This window comes from Cyphomyrmex costatus, unplaced genomic scaffold, assembly GCF_001594065.2.
Source record: "Cyphomyrmex costatus isolate MS0001 unplaced genomic scaffold, Ccosl1.0 scaffold1407, whole genome shotgun sequence".
NCBI classification, from domain to species: domain Eukaryota; kingdom Metazoa; phylum Arthropoda; class Insecta; order Hymenoptera; family Formicidae; genus Cyphomyrmex; species Cyphomyrmex costatus.
Window position 1 is genome coordinate 48,889 of NW_017275399.1, and position 18,232 is coordinate 67,120.

Sequence of the window (18,232 nt, forward strand, 5' to 3'; positions counted from 1 at the left end):
TATATCGAAGAGCTGCTGGAATCGATCGACGATATCGGTTACTATGCTTTTTCTAATAATGGTGACGTTATTCCGCCTAGCGAAGCACTTCCAAACTCGATTTTCGTATTCGACGACGTAGCCTGCGACAAGCAGAATACTATCAGGGAATACTTCGCCATGGGTCGACATGCGAGTGTCGATTGTTTTTATCTCTGTCAAACATATACGAAAATACCAAAGCATCTCATACGCGACAATGCCAATTTGCTAATTCTATTCAAACAAGATGGCACCAATCTGAAACACATTTACAACGGTCACGTGAATACCGATATGTAGTACGAGAAATTTTGCACACTGTGTCATCTATGTTGGCAACGCAAATATGGTTTCGTGGTTATAGACAAGGACAGCGCGTTACAGAACGGCAGGGATAGACGTGGCTTCGACGATTTCGCGATTCTGTAAGTCGTACAGTGTTTATTGTGACAGCGCGACGGTATGGACGAAACGAATAACATCGCCGAACGCGAAAGAACCGCAAAATTGATCGCGAAAACACGTGCGTCAATTCGTAAGAAACACAGAGCGTTGAAAACGGGCATAATGGAGAGCGAAATTGCCCTGGAGAAAAGATTCAAACCGATCGTAGAACCGTTGAGACAAATTGTCGATATCACTGAACGAGACAGTCGAAAATTGGAGATGTCGTGAAAGTAAAAACGTTTAAAGGTAAACGTGAGCACAGCGACAACGACAATGACGATAATAATGTTAATAATGATGCAATTTCCAGAAAATGTAAACAAAATCGATCTCCGTTAAAAGAACAGTCGTCGAACGTTATGTCAAAGTCGATAGATTCGCAACTCCATTTCCCCTCGATACAGGATGAGTACGTTTTCGAAACCTCCAACGATGCTGATCCATCTCTCGTCTGTTAGAGAAGTTTTAAGGACACCTCAAGGTCGCGATAGATTAAACAGTCCGCTAGGACCGTTAGGACATATATACATCAATGCTCTTCTGAGTGGTGACAAGAGAAATGAAATCGATAACGTGTACGGTGTTTATTTCGATGAGAACGGTACAATGTTGGGTGATAAAAAATTCGATGTGGATACAGACGATACCACAATAATCGATGGAAACAGATATAAGGGTACACGAGGTCTGTACGAGTTAATTTTCAAGAGACTTCCCGACGACGACATCTACACCGAGAACGATAAGCAAACATACAAGAGTATACTGTTGACAACTAATGCTCACAGACGTCGTCATAACGCTGAAATGCCTGTCAAAAGTAACAAGAGACACAAGTATAAGTATATTATCGGTCCACTCGTTTCTGCGTACAGAACTATTAGTTTGGGTGCGGGTGCGTGTGTGCCGACGACTATGAGGGTAACGGACAACAAAGTCGATTACGTTCATTGGGACGATCCGAATGAGTTGGTGGACCGTCTTCAGTTGCTCGATGCCTCCCGTAGTGCTAGCAATAAGGGCCATGGCAGAGAACGAGACGTAACATGCGTAGTCGTAACGTAAGGTAAGGCAGAGAAAAACGTAGCTGTCGTAGTAGTGACTGGCAGCACTGGCAGTCACTACTACGACAGCTACGTTTTTCTCTGTCTTACCTTACGTTACAACTACGCATGTTACGTCTCGTTCTCTGCCATAGCCCTAACGCTCACGATAACGAAATTCTAACGATAATCGATGAACTTCGCGAGTCCGAATTTATCATAAATTGAATCGTTGTTAATAGTAGGAAACGTAAAAGACATAATAAAAAACTAAAAAATTGGAAACTAATAAAAAACTAAAAATTATTTAAAAAGTCTGGTTTAAAAAGTTTAAAATAATTTTAAAAAATAGATTTAATTAATAACAATATACATAAGTCGTAGAAATCTAGTTTAAACAGTTTAAAATAAGGGTCGCAACACATAATAAAAAATATACATTAAATAAACCAGTTTAAAATAATAAATAAAGGTATAATTTTTCCAAAAATTTAATAAAAATAAAATATAAAAAGTAAATACAAAAACTGGACCTCACACATTTATTTTTAATGTATCTTTAGCACATTACGTAAAAGATATAGTATACAGAAAAATAATTTTATACTTTATATAATTATATCTATTATGCTATAATTAATTACATGATTTAAAACAGCAGTCGGGAGACGCCACGCCAAATTTACTATTTCTTCGCCATATTATCTGTCTTATAATTACTATATAACCTTCGGTTGGCAGCAGTCGGTCGTAAAAAGTTATTCAGTAAAAAAGTATACATACACATTACGTGTATGTACGCAAGCATATGTGTTTGAATATATATACTAAATAAATATTATATAATTAATATGTCAAGTATAAGAAACAAAATTTGGCGTGGCGTCTCCCGACTGCTGTTTTAAATCATGTAATTAATTATAGCATAATAGATATAATTATATAAAGTATAAAATTCTTTTTCTGTATACTATAACTTTTATGTAATGTGCTAAAGATATATTAAAAATAAATGTGTGAGGTCCAGTTTTTGTATTTACTTTTTCTATTTTATTTTTATTAAATTTTTAGAAAAATTATACCTTTATTTATTATTTTAAACTGGTTTATTTAATGTATATTTTTTATTATGTGTTGCGACCCTTATTTTAAACTGTTTAAACTAGATTTCTACGACTTATGTATATTGTTATTAATTAAATCTATTTTTTTAAATTATTTTAAACTTTTTAAACCAGACTTTTTAAATAATTTTTAGTTTTTTATTAGTTTACAATTTTTTAGTTTTTTATTTTCTTATTTTTATTTTCTGTTAATTTAAAAATTTTTCTTTTTATTAGTTTGTTAAGTTTTAGTTTTTTAGTTTGTTAATGTAACTCACTTTTGGCAGCAGTCGGGAGTTTTTTTTTTTTTTAAACTAATTCTTGTAAAGTTTCCATTTTTGTGTAAATTTTTTTTATTTTTTGTTGTTTTAATAGTTATTTATGTTTTATGTCATTATTCAGTTTTTAGTTTTTTTTAGGTTTTTTGTTTTAATTCTGTTTAGTTTTTTAGTTTTTTTTTTTAGATTTTTTAGTGTTTATATAGTTTCTTATAGTTTTTTGTTAATTTTTTAATTTTTTTAATTAGGTGATAGTCTTTGCAATATATTAGAATAAATAAAAAAAAAAAGAAAGAATTTAACGAATTTATTGGCTCGTAGCCCTGTTTCTCTCCATTAGTTTTAAATTTATTGAGCCTTATTACAATCTACATTTTAATTTTTTTAAATTTCTAGTTTTTTTTTAGTTTATATAGTTTCTTAGTTTTGTTGTTAATTTTTTTAGTTTTTAATATTTCAGTTTTTTATTTTTTTTATTACCTTTGTTTGTCAATTTTTTTTTAGTTTATAATTTTATATCATTAACTTTTTAGTTTCTTATATTAGTTTTCATCAATTATATTTTTAATTTAATTTCATACTTTTAAAAGCTTTGTTTTTTAATTTTATTTCGTTTTAATTTTTTTTTAAGGTTATGTCTTAAATTTATTTTTAAAATTCTTTTATTTCATACTTTTTTAAAAGGTATGTGTGTACATATATATCTATACATAATATTATTACATGAAATTGTAATATTGCAAGGAGTTTGCAATGACGGAAATGATTCTTTTTAAAAAGTTCCTAAAAAATCCCTAATAAATTAAAAGTCCTATTCATTGTTACTTATAATACGGGGTTCCGATTGGTACTCTGAGTTCGATTACGTTGCGTGCAATTGTGTTTCTTGAAACAAAGTCAAAATTACAAAATTGAACGAATTTATTAGTTGTTGACCAATGATATTATAAATATCCTAGTAAATTTGCTCACTTTTTCATAATTTTATAATTTTCACGTCATTTCGAAATACACAATTGATTTCGAGGAATGATAAAGGTGCAACATGTCCGCTTAGCGCTGCACTTGGTTATACTTCTCATTAGGCCGGAATTAGACTACGTATTGAACATTGAGATTAAAGATTGAAAGATTGAAATTTGGCCAATCAAAATAATAGCAGCAAAAATTCTTTTATTCTCATTGGTCAAATTTCAATTTTTAATCTTCAATCTCAATTTTCAATGCGTGGTCTGATTCCGGCCTTAGTAAGATCCATTTAATGTTTCCGCGTCGATTTTTTGGCATCGATCATATACATCTATGATTTTAATAATCCACGATTATAACAAATAGATTTAACACTTAGAACATATATAGTACTAAAAGGAGCATAAGCGTATAATCCCTGTACGTACATTCGGTTGAAACCGAGAAGATTGACAAGGATGGAGAGATGAAAATCATAGATTATGTATAAGATGGAGAAATGAAAATCGTAGATTGTAATGCGCATACTCCATACGCGTGCGCATAATTTTATGCATAACGCATAAAACATATGCATAAGGAATTTCATTGGCCCATTTTCTTATGCATGAGTCAATGGACCAATCAAATTCTTTATGTATATGGTTTATGCGTTATGCAAAAGTGTGTGCTGCGGCCTTTATCCACCATGGATGCTAGAAAGCACGTTGATTATTCGCGAACTGTGTTTGGGTCTGTTCTACGAGTAGAGTTTATTGGCAAAATAATTTTTAGCCGTTTAACCTTAACCTTAAATTCATATATCAAATGTACTGCAGCTGACAGCTGTGTGTAATTTGCTTGCGCGCGCATTCTCACCCTATAGTCATGCGCATTACCAACTATGATCTTAATCTATTTTTCTCTGTCTCTCTACTCGCCTTCACTTTCAAGAGACTATCCTTCTTCTATACTATATGATCTAAGATTTAACCTCTAATACCTCTAATTATCCGCCAACTATAGATCTGCTCGTGTTGCACGAAATTCTGATTGCACTTAAGAAAGCGAAACAAAGTGCAAACAAATAAGCACATACAATACGAACAGACTATATGTGTGTTGACTGTAACTGTAAGTCACTAAACTTCCCTGCTTATTGATTAATCATTGGTTAATCAATTTAGTTTCTATTCATCTGACAGCCAATCAGAGAACATACATACCACTAGGATTGATTTATAACCTATCAAATCGCATGTTGATCAAAAATACTTCTTTATTATAGAAAAGAAATTCATGGCAATTATATGCTTTAAACCAAGCTTGGTCAATAAGAAGTCTGTAGCCAAAAGTTGATATGAATATACATTGTAGTTACGGAGATCTTAGGTGACAACCGATCCGCTTCGGTGAAACGCATACTCCTCCTTTTTGTGCCAACCTTTGGTTGACAGCAGTCGGTCGTAAAAACGGATTGAAGATGAGTGTCGAGAAACGGAGACTCGTGAAGGAGCTTCACGCATCCGCGCGGAGAAACTTTCCGCGACGAGTCATTGTGCGCGGTTTTGACGATTTATGGCAGGCAGATATTGTTGGGATGCGCCCTTATGCGCGATCGAATAAAGGTTTTAACTACATTTTGACTGTTATCGATGTTTTGAGTAAATACGCGTGGGCATTTCCCCTCAAGACCAAGAGCGGAAGCGACGTAACCGCGGCGTTAACCAAAATATTTCACGAGGACAAACGATATCCGCAGAATCTACACACGGACCAAGGAAAGGAATTCTACAACGCCACCATGCAGAAACTTTTGCAGAAACACAACGTAAATCACTATTCGACGTATTCGGTAATGAAAGCGTCGGTAGTGGAACGATTCAACCGTACTCTCAAAAATAATATGTGGAAAGTATTCACGTTGAACGGCACGTACAAATGGATCGACGAATTGCCGCGTTTATTGTCAGATTACAATCGCAGTAGACATCAAACCATTAGAATACGTCCGATAGACGTCACACTTCCCGTTGCAAAACGTCTCTTGTCGACGGTGTATAGTCACGTGAAAATTGCTCCTCCGACGAAATTCAGGATAGGTGATCCAGTACGTGTTAGTAAATTCAAAACGATATTTGAAGAAGGATACACATCAAATTGTTCCACTGAGATATTCCATGTCGCTAAAGTACAACGGACGAATCCTGCAACGTATCTGCATAGAGATTATCGAGGAAAGCCGATAGTAGGTGGTTTTTACGAATACGAACTGCAACGAGTGTCCAATCCGTACGTCTATCTTGTGGAAAAAGTATTACGTAAACGAGAAAACGAAGTATACGTGAAATGGTTAGGAATGGACAACTCTCATAATTCATGGATAAATAAAGCTGATGTTTTGTAAAGATTATATTTGTTGAACAATAAAATCTCATTACATACGAAGTACATGAATTATTGTTTGTAATATATCCAATAGCATATAACATTAGTGCGATGTAACGCATCTCGATTAAACATATAACAGTAAACAAAAGCGTGTAATATAAACGCATGTTAATATAAGGGTATTTTATAGTGTATCCAAAGCATATAACATTTGTGTGATTTAACGCATTTGAAGTAAAGATATAATAACAAACAAAAATCGTGCAACATAAAAACGCTTGTTAATATAAAGGTACTTTAATGCATGTTAATATATGGATATTGTAATGCATGTTAATATGAAAGTATTTTATTCTCTGTCCACGATATGTGGTATTTTACAATGTCCCCAAGGTAGAGTACCGATTGCATTAGGTAAGACGTATCGTTTGTTATCATACGGACTTAGAGCAATTTTCGTTTCAAAAATCCTAAACACCTCGTGCAACGACGATCGTATTCACGATTGACGTCTCGACTGTTCGTCCGCGTCATGCAAACATTTTACATAATCCTCAAACGATATTGTTTTCGCGACAACGCTTTTCCTAATACCCTTTATCTTTTTTACATCGCTCCTACCGACAACTCTCCATGCGTACATCTTCGCTCTAAGTGCAATGAATTCAGTCATTACCGCACCGTTGTTTTCATCTTTCATTATACCCAGTATTTTATTATTAAGACGTGGAATACCATATACATTATCCTCAGGATAATATGTCGAATTTCGTTATATTACGTTTGATGTCTTCGTACGCGTTGACACACCTCAAGAAGTATATTAAACTGTCTGTGTCAGTATACATGAGCGTGCATTTATCGCGATACAACGGCACCATGTACTCGTAATGAAAATCATACAAACGAATCTTGGATATTTCGAGAATACACATACCAACGTATATCGGTTTGTTCATTGTTACCTCGAGTTTACGCAACTCAACGGATACTAGATTTTCAGAAAAGATACTTCTACTGCAAAAATTAGGTTTCGCTATCATAGCTTCTAAACCGTATCTTCCATCCCATAATGTTACAAGTCGAACGTCTTTATAATCGCGTATGTTCTTCATTGTTTTTCTGAATACAGCATTGTTCATCAATTTATACAGATTACGTTCGAAATCGTTATTCGAAATCATTCGAAATCGCGTATTTAACTCTATGTATCCTCGTAGCCATCTCTATTGCGCAAATTGTAATATCCGATGAATTTTCGTGACGACCAAACCGTATCGAATGCATTGCTGTAAATTACGATAGTGAATGACATAACGCTCTTTAGCGTTCAGCGTCGCTAGAAGTTTTTCGTATTTTCCTCCAGGAGGTAATTCCCTCGTAGGACAGAACGGAAGATCATAATGGGAATCATGCAAAATTTGCGGATACGCAAGATCGACCTCTAAAATATAACCGACGTCGAATTCTACCGGTACTAACATGACGTCGAATCTATCGACGTTGTCAATCCAATACAAATCTCCGTATGGTAATGATTCCATCATCGCCCAACCGTACAGATTATTTACATCGAAGTACATAAGATACGAAGTGGCTTTCGAAGGGTCATATGTTGGTACGTACACATTATTGGCACGCGCATACCTATGCGAACATTGGCTTAAACCACCGCGTATGCCACGCTCTATAAATAACACCATGTCGATATCGGTAAGTAATTCGAATCTGATACCGATGTTCTTCAACATAGCGTCCCAAGTGTAACTCGGCAAAGTAACATAATAAGCTGGATCCAATCCGTAACTCTCAATGCATGTGTCACGAAAATTTTCAAACACATCCGCCAATAGAAGTACATCGGTTTTCAGATACAAATCACTGTAATCACCAAGAGTATTAATGCGAAAACGTTGCCACACGTCAGTTGCGTGTTGATAATCATCGACGGAAATATCCTCGTCGGTCAACGAACTGTAGAATGCCTCGCGTGGTGGTAAACTCGTTTCATTAAGCTTATCGAAGCTGTTAACGTATTCGTACGGAAATACTCCTTTGCGCGTAAGAAAAGCAAATTCCTGTTCATCCAGATTGAAAAATATCGATCGTGTAATTTTTAATTTACTCTTGTCGAGATAAGACACCAATTTTTCGAGACTGGAACTAAGAAATTTATACGAGTCCACAAAACGCAATTGAATCATGTTTGTACCTTTACACGATCCGCTTACAGTATCTTTCACGTATTTCGTGAACGATATATAGTTCTCTTTCGTTACCGGTAACAAATGAACATTTCCCTCGTATTTGTTAGCTATGTCTTTTATAATAAAATGCGCATCGTAACCCGATAAATTATGAAAAAAAACAGGAATAACATACGAATCTCGATAATTTACATTGCAATCGGAGTGTGCAGGACCTCTATAACGTCCGGTTACGTGACAATGATCACGTACGCGTAAATGTTCAATCTCGAACGGTTTTTCACAAATGTGACAATGAGTCGCGTCTACAAATTCTTTCCATTGCTGAGTCGTAAACTGATTCATACGCAAATTTTTAACGTAGAGAGACTTCACGCGATGCGTCAATTTATACAGTTCGTCGACGAACCATTCTACGCAATTCTCTCCGTGAAAATACGCATACATCGACATGGTTTCGTCAAAATCGCAACGTACGTAGTATCCAATGCTAAAGACTTTATGATGTTGATAGTTGAATCTCGAGATATGGTCATCGTCGATCCCTGTTTTTTCCAATATACATTCCAAATCGGCATAAACGACAAAGGGAAGTCGCTTCTTTCTATTGTAATGTCGAAACGACAACCATTTGTCGTTTTTATTAAGCAACAAAATGGTACATTCGTTCATCCTTGCGCAATCGACATCATGACGGGACAATTTATCCATCGTTTTGAAGTAACGCAAACATCTGTAAAAAATAAAAAACACTTTCAAATATATACTTTCCAATTATTAAGAAAAATTTAATTCTTAGCCCGGATCCTCATACGGGCAACAGCGCTTTGACATCAAACGCTGATTGATGAAAAACCGGTGGCGAGGGTAAAATTTACCCCCATAATCCGTTTTTCACCAATCAGCGTCCGGTGTCAAAGCGCTGTTGTCCGTATGAGGATCCGGGCTTATTTACCTTTCGCAGATGTAATTCTTACTGGAATTACCGCTCAATTGGGAACTGAGAAGTCTCGATAAATCCTTAATCAATACGAAATGTCGGACACCATTGTCATCGTATTGCTGATCTTGCACGTACAACAGATTCACGTGTATGTTCCGTTTGATCTTTGTAATACGAAGAGGTACGATCATCGTATCGTCAACTGTACTCTTTTTCCTTTTTATCGTAACGTTAACTGTACTTCTTTTTTTCCTTTTCTTTACAACTGTCTCTCGTTCGACAAACACGTTTACGGAAATAGCGTTCAAATGTTCGAATTTTGTGATCTACTTTAAGGTTACGGGAAAAGTAATATCTTCAAACCGTAGTACCTCTAGATAATGAGGATATTGTGACGTTCTACTGACATTATTACATGCAGGATACAATGCGGCAACTATAGACCACGCAAAACAGGCGTTATCAAACGACTGTACATTGACAATCGCTCTTTTCTAAATGATACTTCCAGATAACTTCACGAAACATCCACAGTGCATAGGATAAAATTTGTTTACGTTCACAATCAAAGTCAATATGCGCGATAACGCCCATCCGCTCTCACGTTCGTGAAACTCCTCCAGACTAGTTAAAATTGCATCCAAAACATACTTGTCATACCACTTCTTCAAATCAGACGCACCATACAGATCATGGTTCTTTGTGACAATACTCTGAATGGATCTCTTGTCATCCACGACAAATTCTCCGTTGAACATCGTATTCACCTTCAAACACGCGTGTTTCTGAAGATTGGAGCGTATCTGAGGAATAACGATGTTTCTAGCATCGTTGAGAAAATGTCGCGGTTCAATATAATTCGAATTCACAACTGCACCAGTGAGCACGCGATTATTGAAAGCCGTTTCGATTTCCATCCATGATAAGAATAATTCTGTTCTTGACGGTCCCGTATGACCAGAACCATCATGCACAGAATCTGTTCTTGACGGTCCCGCATGACCAGAACCATCGTGCACAGAATCTGTCCTTGAGGATCCCACATGACCAGAACCATAGTGCACAGAATCTGTCTTTGAGGATCCCGCATGACCAGAACCATCGTGAACAAAAACTGTCCTTGACGATTCCGCATGACCAGAACCATCGTGTACAAAACGAGGTCGTAAAGTATTCCTAACACTCTCCAATCGTGTTATTTTAGCGATCGCAAAATTTATCACACCTGTAGATATCGGCTTGCGGATAGTACGACACACCTCTCTCAAAAAATCACGATACTCATCACAATTAGTCTCCAATGCTTGATACACCTCCAGCGTGTCAATTCTCGTCGCACGATACAACAAATTCTCCATCTCGTTTTCCATTTTTTTCCCCCTTTTCTTTTCTAACCTTAACGTGCAGGCATCCACAACGTCGCTCCGCGACTGTCTAATGGTATTTCAAACTCAATTTTCTCAAGTAGATCGCGAACGCGTTTGCCTTTAACGTACTTTATACGCGCCCAATTCAAAGCATCTGCCTCATAATATGTCCAATGCTACTAGCGTTTTAATCCACAAGATCTCTCGCGGACAATGAAATCCAATTTCTTTACGTAAATGATAAGTAGCTACATTCCAATTACACTTCTCTTTTGGAATGTATGCAAAATCATTCGACATCAATGGACGCTCCAAACAATAAAGATCGTTGTCCACGTCGAATAAGTCGTGACGAGAAGATACGCGAAACGAATACGATTCACTGTCACTATCCTCACTTGACATAACACGCGATTCACCAAAATACTATTCCGATTGAAAAATATGTATGCTTAACGTGCATTTATATATGTATCGCTCTATCGACGGAAAAATCACGAACAATAACCGGTTTCGATATAGCGCGTAACCAGATGTGTAATCGCGACACGACAATTACCTCTTTCCTGTTTCCTTAATAAAAGCGCGATAATTATCTATTTCCTGTTTTTCCTGTTTTTCGTAAATAAACTGTAATAATTAACATTTTCGCTAACAAATATCTCATCCAACCACATAAATGTCAAGCATCGAATAGTAACGAAATAGAAAATCAATCTTATCACTATTTTTACATTTTTTTCCACTGAAATAGTCTCGATGTTATTGCAATAAGTGATTTTCAGTGTTTTATCTGTGGTTTCATCTGTGGTTTTATCGGACTAATTGCAAATTATCATTATGTATAAATACAGTGGGTTTGACGTTAAGAATCGTAGTAGACAACTATAGTGTTCATAAAGAATACCACAATGAGCAATTTAAGAGATTTACTTAAAATACGATATACATACCCAGTTAAAGGAGTAAGTCTTTCATATAATAATAAAAACAAATAATATATGTAAAGGTATACACATATATCTTTTATTTTGTTTTCCAGCACATATTGGTTGACAGCGAAAAAGTAGTGGAACTACAGCTACGGGACGAACTACGTGTTCAAGTAATTCCATTGGTAAGTTTTAATTGCTTATACATATAAAAATTTATACACATATAAATTCTATATTTATATTACTGTAATTCTTACAGAAAACATCGCTATGGAACGTGCAAATAGACGGATTCATTAATATTCGTCATATGTACGAAAAACGATATGACCGATGTGTGGATCGGGACTTAGCTGTATGCATGTGGAAGGAGAGTAACATGTACCTTCCACAATTGTACAACGAAGAACCATATATTAATCCTTACGAGGAGATTTGGAATTGTAAGTACAATTTGTTTTGAAAGAATAGACAAGTATACTTACGGACCTTTTTTTTTCAGAAATAACACCTACATGTTAACATTATTGTTTTTAACTGCAATAAGAATATTACATGTAACATTATATTATGTATTTGTTTCATACAATAAAACAGGTTTCTTGTCTATTCATAAAAACATATTTAAGTAGTCTTATTTTCTTTAACCTACCAGATCCACAAAGTGATAAAATATATAAGGAACTATTACATAATATATTATTTCTTCTCCATCGACCACCACTTATGTAACTTCATTACGTTCTGCAGAGCGCAACATTTTACGTGTTTTTGCAACGCATAGTACCACTGTCATCTAAATTATCAAGCGGTTCGACACCATCGATCGCTTCGACAATAATCTCGTCGTTGTTTAGAATATCGACGAGCCACTCACGCTTCTCGAATCCTTTCACGTAAACGAGGACGGACTCGCTGTCTCCAACGACAGCATCAGAAATCAAACGCATTGCCATCCTATACGGCACCATTCCATCATTCCACATTAATCCAAGATAATACGTCATCAGCCATGTGGCGTGCGTCGATCGGCTTTGGACAACAGTCTCCATGGTATCGGATGTAAAAATATATAATGCGTGAGAATCGTCCCCTTCTTCAAAACGGCAACCTCTTTCACGACAAAACGTTTATTAACCACAAAACCTTAATAGAAAACGCAATAATAAAAATTAGTACACAAGAAATGAAACTTAAACACAAAAACTAAAAAAAAAATAAATACCTTGCAAATCGACGAATGTTGGCATATTGCGGACAAGACGTTCCATTGCGGGCAATCATTTAGTTATCAATTGAAAAAAAACTTAGTTTTCTGTAAATGCATTGATTGAAATGGAAAAAACGGAGACGAACAGTGCAACTCTGAAAGATTTCTGAAATAGCTTTTATCATTACTTGTTCTAAATCAATTAAAAATGTATCGGGCTTTAATCCAAGATACAACTTAGTCAATTCTGTTAGAAAATTGCAATATATAGAAGTAGATTTGCCTGGTAATAAGGCATATATTAAAGGTATAATAGAATTGTCAATCATAGCATGAATTGTATAAAGTTGAACAAATAGCGTTGGACAGTTATCGAAGGTACCATCACCAAACCAATGCTTCGAATTTTTCAAAAGCATCAAATTGTTTTTGGTTGTAAAAATGAGTATACGGTTTTGAATTTTTCCGCCGTCACATAGAGAAGGAATTTTTCATTTTTTTTCCGTCATGTCAAATGGAGCTAATATATCAAACTGATCGATGGAGATTGGATTTGGAGGGTAATTAAATAAATTTTGGCGTGTTCGTCTTATAATTCGTTTGAGTGATTGAATATGAGGAAGTTTAGCTGCCACTTCTTCTGCTGTATTACTACAGTTATTAAATATGAGTATTTTACAACTGGCACTTTCTGCAATTTTTGCTTTCTCTTTTATTTTAAGCACAATTTTTTCTTTTTCTACAAATGAGGCTTCGATTGCATGATTATGAATATTACTTTCTTTTGTGATATTGTGACCTTCGGTTATAATTCGTGCAAGAACGTTTATGTTCAATGCATCTCCAATATATTGTCTCTGCTATTTGTTTATCTTTATAAAAAAGAAAACCAGAACGGAGAAGCCGATTTTTTCCTTTTTCGCTTTTAATAAATTCTAATGACATTTTTGGTGTAATTCGCTTTATGTTAAATCACGGATAGTAGAAAAAGTAATTGTATTTCCAGCTCTCAAAGTTCAGGACACTGATATGTATGACAATAATACAGCTTTCGTAATTATTCGATGAATTATATTATTACATTAGTAAGTTTAGACGGTGGACACTATAGTACTGAGAGATGGTAGTGTAGACTTTTCATTTGAACTGTTGTCTCACTGAGGAATGGTGGTGGGGAGACGAGCGCTTGGTCGGCTGAATGCTTTTGTCTCCTACGTTGTTTACAAAAACTGTACGCGCTATGCACGTTTTCACTTTGTATTTTCGCTCGCTTTGCTACGCTCCCTCCTTCTGAAAAAGTATTTTCGCTTGCTTTGCTACGCTCCCTCCTTCTGAAAAGAGCGCTACCTGCGTTCCCCTTCTCCTCAGCGTTCGAAGAGCGCTACTTGCGTTCCCCTTCTCCTCAGCGTTCGCTTATCAGCGTTCGTTTCTGCGTTCGTTTGCGTTCGTTCGTTTCCGTATCTGTTCGTGCGCCACTTCCGTTTTCTTCTTCCTAGTTCGTTTTCGTTCAAGCATGCAGCAGCATGATTTTTCTTTACGCTTATTATATAGTCGTTTAAGTTTGCACTAGTTCACCTTCTGTGTTCTACGCTTGTCAAGCATGCACATGCATGAGTTTAATAAGAATAAATAAGTATCATTATCAACTATGTTTTCGTGTTGCTTCTTGCCAACACTGGTCCTTCGAGCATTATCACACGCTGCATCAAGCATAGCCAATTAATACTTGAGCCACAAGGCTTTCATAAGAGAAAATAGCGCTACACATAGCGCATAGAGGCACATGCCCGCACAAAAACGATACAAGGTTTATGATATTATTTGTACTGAGCACATGATACATAGGCGTATTAAGGGGGTAGTTGGGTATGAACGACCATTTTTTAAAGATTTTATTTAACACACAAAAAATTTATTTTTCGAAAAGTTACGAATACCATTTGAAGGAGACTTAATAAAAGATATATGAGATATTTATTTTTTTTTTTTTTTTGGCAACCCTGGTGGTGTCCTGACTGCCCGAAGTAGACCTGTCTTTCGCACGGGGGACACTTTTCCGCAGCTTCTGGTCGTCTTGAAACAAAAGACCTCAATTCACTAACGATAACGTAAGTATCATAAGCATGGATTCGATATCATTGACCGAGGCTAAAACTAAACGCACAGCCGCAAAGGCTTCTCTAACTCGACACAAGTCTGCCATAGAAAGCTTTGACGCGAATCATGGATCGCGCCATGACATTATTGAACGCAAAAAAAGAATATTGGAATTATGGAATCTTTTCGACGTAGTACAATCGCGAATAGAGGTTCTTGAGAATGAAGAAGATTTATCTTCTCAAGATTTAGATCTATTAAACGCTCAACATGAGCAACACCGAGCAAGCTTCGAATCAACATACTTTAGCTTAATCTCACGCTGTGAATCCTTACTTGAGCATTTTGATCAACATAACATTAGGCTTTCTTCGGGATCTTTTAGCACGCCAGGCGCTAATTCGTCTGCCCGCAGGGAAGCGCATGTTAAGTTACCTAAAATCGAGCTTCCAGTGTTTTCAGGTTCCTACGAGGATTGGTATTCTTACCATGATATGTTTGAACAATTAATCCACAACAACCAAAATTTATCCGAGATAGAGAAATTCCATTATTTGCGATCTTCCCTCAAGGACAAGGCCGCTGAAATAATAAAGTCAATTGAAACTACCACCGACAATTATAAGGATGCCTGGAACGCTATTAAGGAACGATTTGACAACAAACGGTGGATATTACAAAGGCACATCAAGGCCATTTTCGAAATCGCTCCAGTAACGAAAGAAAATCATACTCAGTTACGTGAATTATTAGATACAATTTTAAAACATTTGCGCGCTCTCAAAGCCATGGGAAGACCCACAGATACTTGGGACGATTTAATCGTTCATCTTATAATTTCGAAACTTGATACGGTTACTACCAAGGCTTGGGAAACAAGCATTCCTGATATGGAAATTCCCACACTAAAATCACTGACTGATTTTCTTTCAAAACGTTGCATCGCGCTTGAAGCAATTTCTAGCAAATCCTCAATCAATCAATTTGCAAAGGCAAAGAATTGTTCGGTTTCTAATCTCGCGACTTCTAATTTATCTTGTCCTAAATGTAAGGAAAATCATCCGCTTTACTATTGTGAAACGTTTCTCAAATTACCAGTAGAAAGCAGAATCGCCTTTGCAAAGAAGGTTCATTTATGTCTAAACTGTTTGAGATCTAATTCTCATCAAGCTAAAAATTGCACTTCAAGCTCTTGTCGCAAATGTAAAGGTCAACACAATACACTTTTACATTTGTCAAAGACAACAGACGCTAACGAGTCGTCTAATGCGAAAACAGCTGTGACTTCCGATACAGAAATTTCTGCGAAGCCAGTCGCAACACAATGTTTATCTACTTATCAATCTCTAGGAATTATATTATCAACAGCCATTATTCATGTATTTGACTGTAATAATCACATCCATTCGTGTCGTGTATTGTTAGACAGCGGATCACAAATGAATTTCATTACGCAGAGTCTTGCCGACAAATTGTACCTCAATAAAAGGCAAATAGAGATATCTATTTCAGGTGTAACTAATGCTAACATTCGAGCCAATCAAGCGACAGTCGTTCACATAAAATCGCGGTTCAACAATTTTAGCGAGAGGATAGAATGCGTTGTTTTGCCAAAAATTACTCAACAATTGCCGCAAAAATTCATTTCTAAACAGAATATAACTATACCAAATAATTTAAAATTGGCCGATCCTGATTTTAATGTTCCCGCTGACATTGACATGCTAATCGGCGCTGAGATATTTTGGAAGCTCATTTGCGCAGGTCAAATTAAACCTTCTAGAAATAAACCAACACTGCAGAAAACTCTCTTGGGATGGATTTTATCTGGTCCGACATCAAGTATTCCTAGTAACTCCAGTTCTTCAATCATCAGTTGTTTAGCTGTAACAGAAGACTTAAATCATGCTCTCAGTCGTTTCTGGGAATTGGATCATTCGATATCCGCTTCAACTCTTTCTCCAGAGCACCAATCTTGCGAGAATCTATTCAAGGACACTGTCAAACGCAACAGCGATGGACGCTTCGTGGTCCAGCTACCGATCATACCTAACAAGCTATCTGAACTCGGTGAATCAAGGGAAATAGCCACTCGCCGCTTCAAATGTTTAGAGAAACGCTTTGTTACCTCTCCTAAATTACATGCAGAATACAAAGAATTTATACAAGAATACATACAACTTGGTCATATGCGTGAGGTCACTCACATTACAAATAATGACAGCCAAACATATTACCTACCGCATCATGCCGTATACAAAGAAACGAGTACTTCTACCAAACTAAGAGTGGTTTTTGATGGTTCTTGCAAAACAACCACTGGAATCTCGTTAAATGATGCATTATTGGTAGGCCCCACTATACAAGATGATCTGCTTTCAATATTAATAAGATTTCGTATGTACAGATATGTCATGACTGCAGATGTGGCAAAGATGTACAGACAAGTTTTAATCGATCCGAATCAAACCTCTCTGCAACGCATTCTTTGGCGTGACTCTTCGGATCAACCCATTCAAACATTCGAGCTTCTGACCGTCACGTACGGTACAGCATCTGCTGCCTTCCTAGCCATTAGATCGCTCAGGAAATTAGCTGAGGATAACTCTGAGAAGTATCCCGTTGGATCCGGGACAGTTTTAAACGACTTTTATATTGATGACTTGGTCACCGGCGCTGACAATTTACAAGATGCCTCCTCCATCAAGATTCAGACAAGGCAATTGCTTCTTGAAGGTGGTTTCGAGCTACGCAAATGGTTCTCTAATGTACCTGATCTTCAAGACGATCAACTTTCCAATCCTGAAAAGGAATTCGTACTATCTTCCGACAAGGAATGCGAAACAAGGACACTGGGTCTTGTGTGGAACTGCACCCATGATCACTTCCAATTTTCTAGTATCTCCTGTCTGCCACCTTTGGCTACGCCTACCAAAAGGCAAGTACTATCAAGAGTCGCTTTGGTTTTTTATCCTCTCGGACTTTTTGGACCTGCGACCGTCATTGCTAAAATCATTATTCAACAACTCTGGCTCCTCAAGATTGGCTGGGATGAAGCTCTTCCCTTGGATTCAACCACTAAATGGAAACGCTACGAGCGTGAGCTGCCAATTTTGAGAGACATGACTATTCCACGACGCGCTATCGCGCTGAGTGAACATATCAACTTAGAGCTCCATGGCTTCTCTGACGCCAGTGAACGAGCTTATGGCGCGTGCATCTATTTACGTGCCACTGATGCT

General features: G+C 36.5%; 1 protein-coding gene across 1 annotated transcript in view; it reads left to right on the forward strand.

Annotated features, from left to right (window-relative positions):
* The first annotated feature begins 15,016 nt into the window (after positions 1-15,016).
* The window catches only part of LOC108783050 (uncharacterized), a 19,095-nt gene continuing 15,879 nt past the window's right edge, over positions 15,017-18,232 (forward strand). The window contains exon 1 of the mRNA XM_018551499.1: positions 15,017-18,185. Within this exon, the coding sequence (XP_018407001.1) occupies positions 15,017-18,185 (3,169 nt within the window). The remainder of the gene's footprint in view (positions 18,186-18,232) is intronic.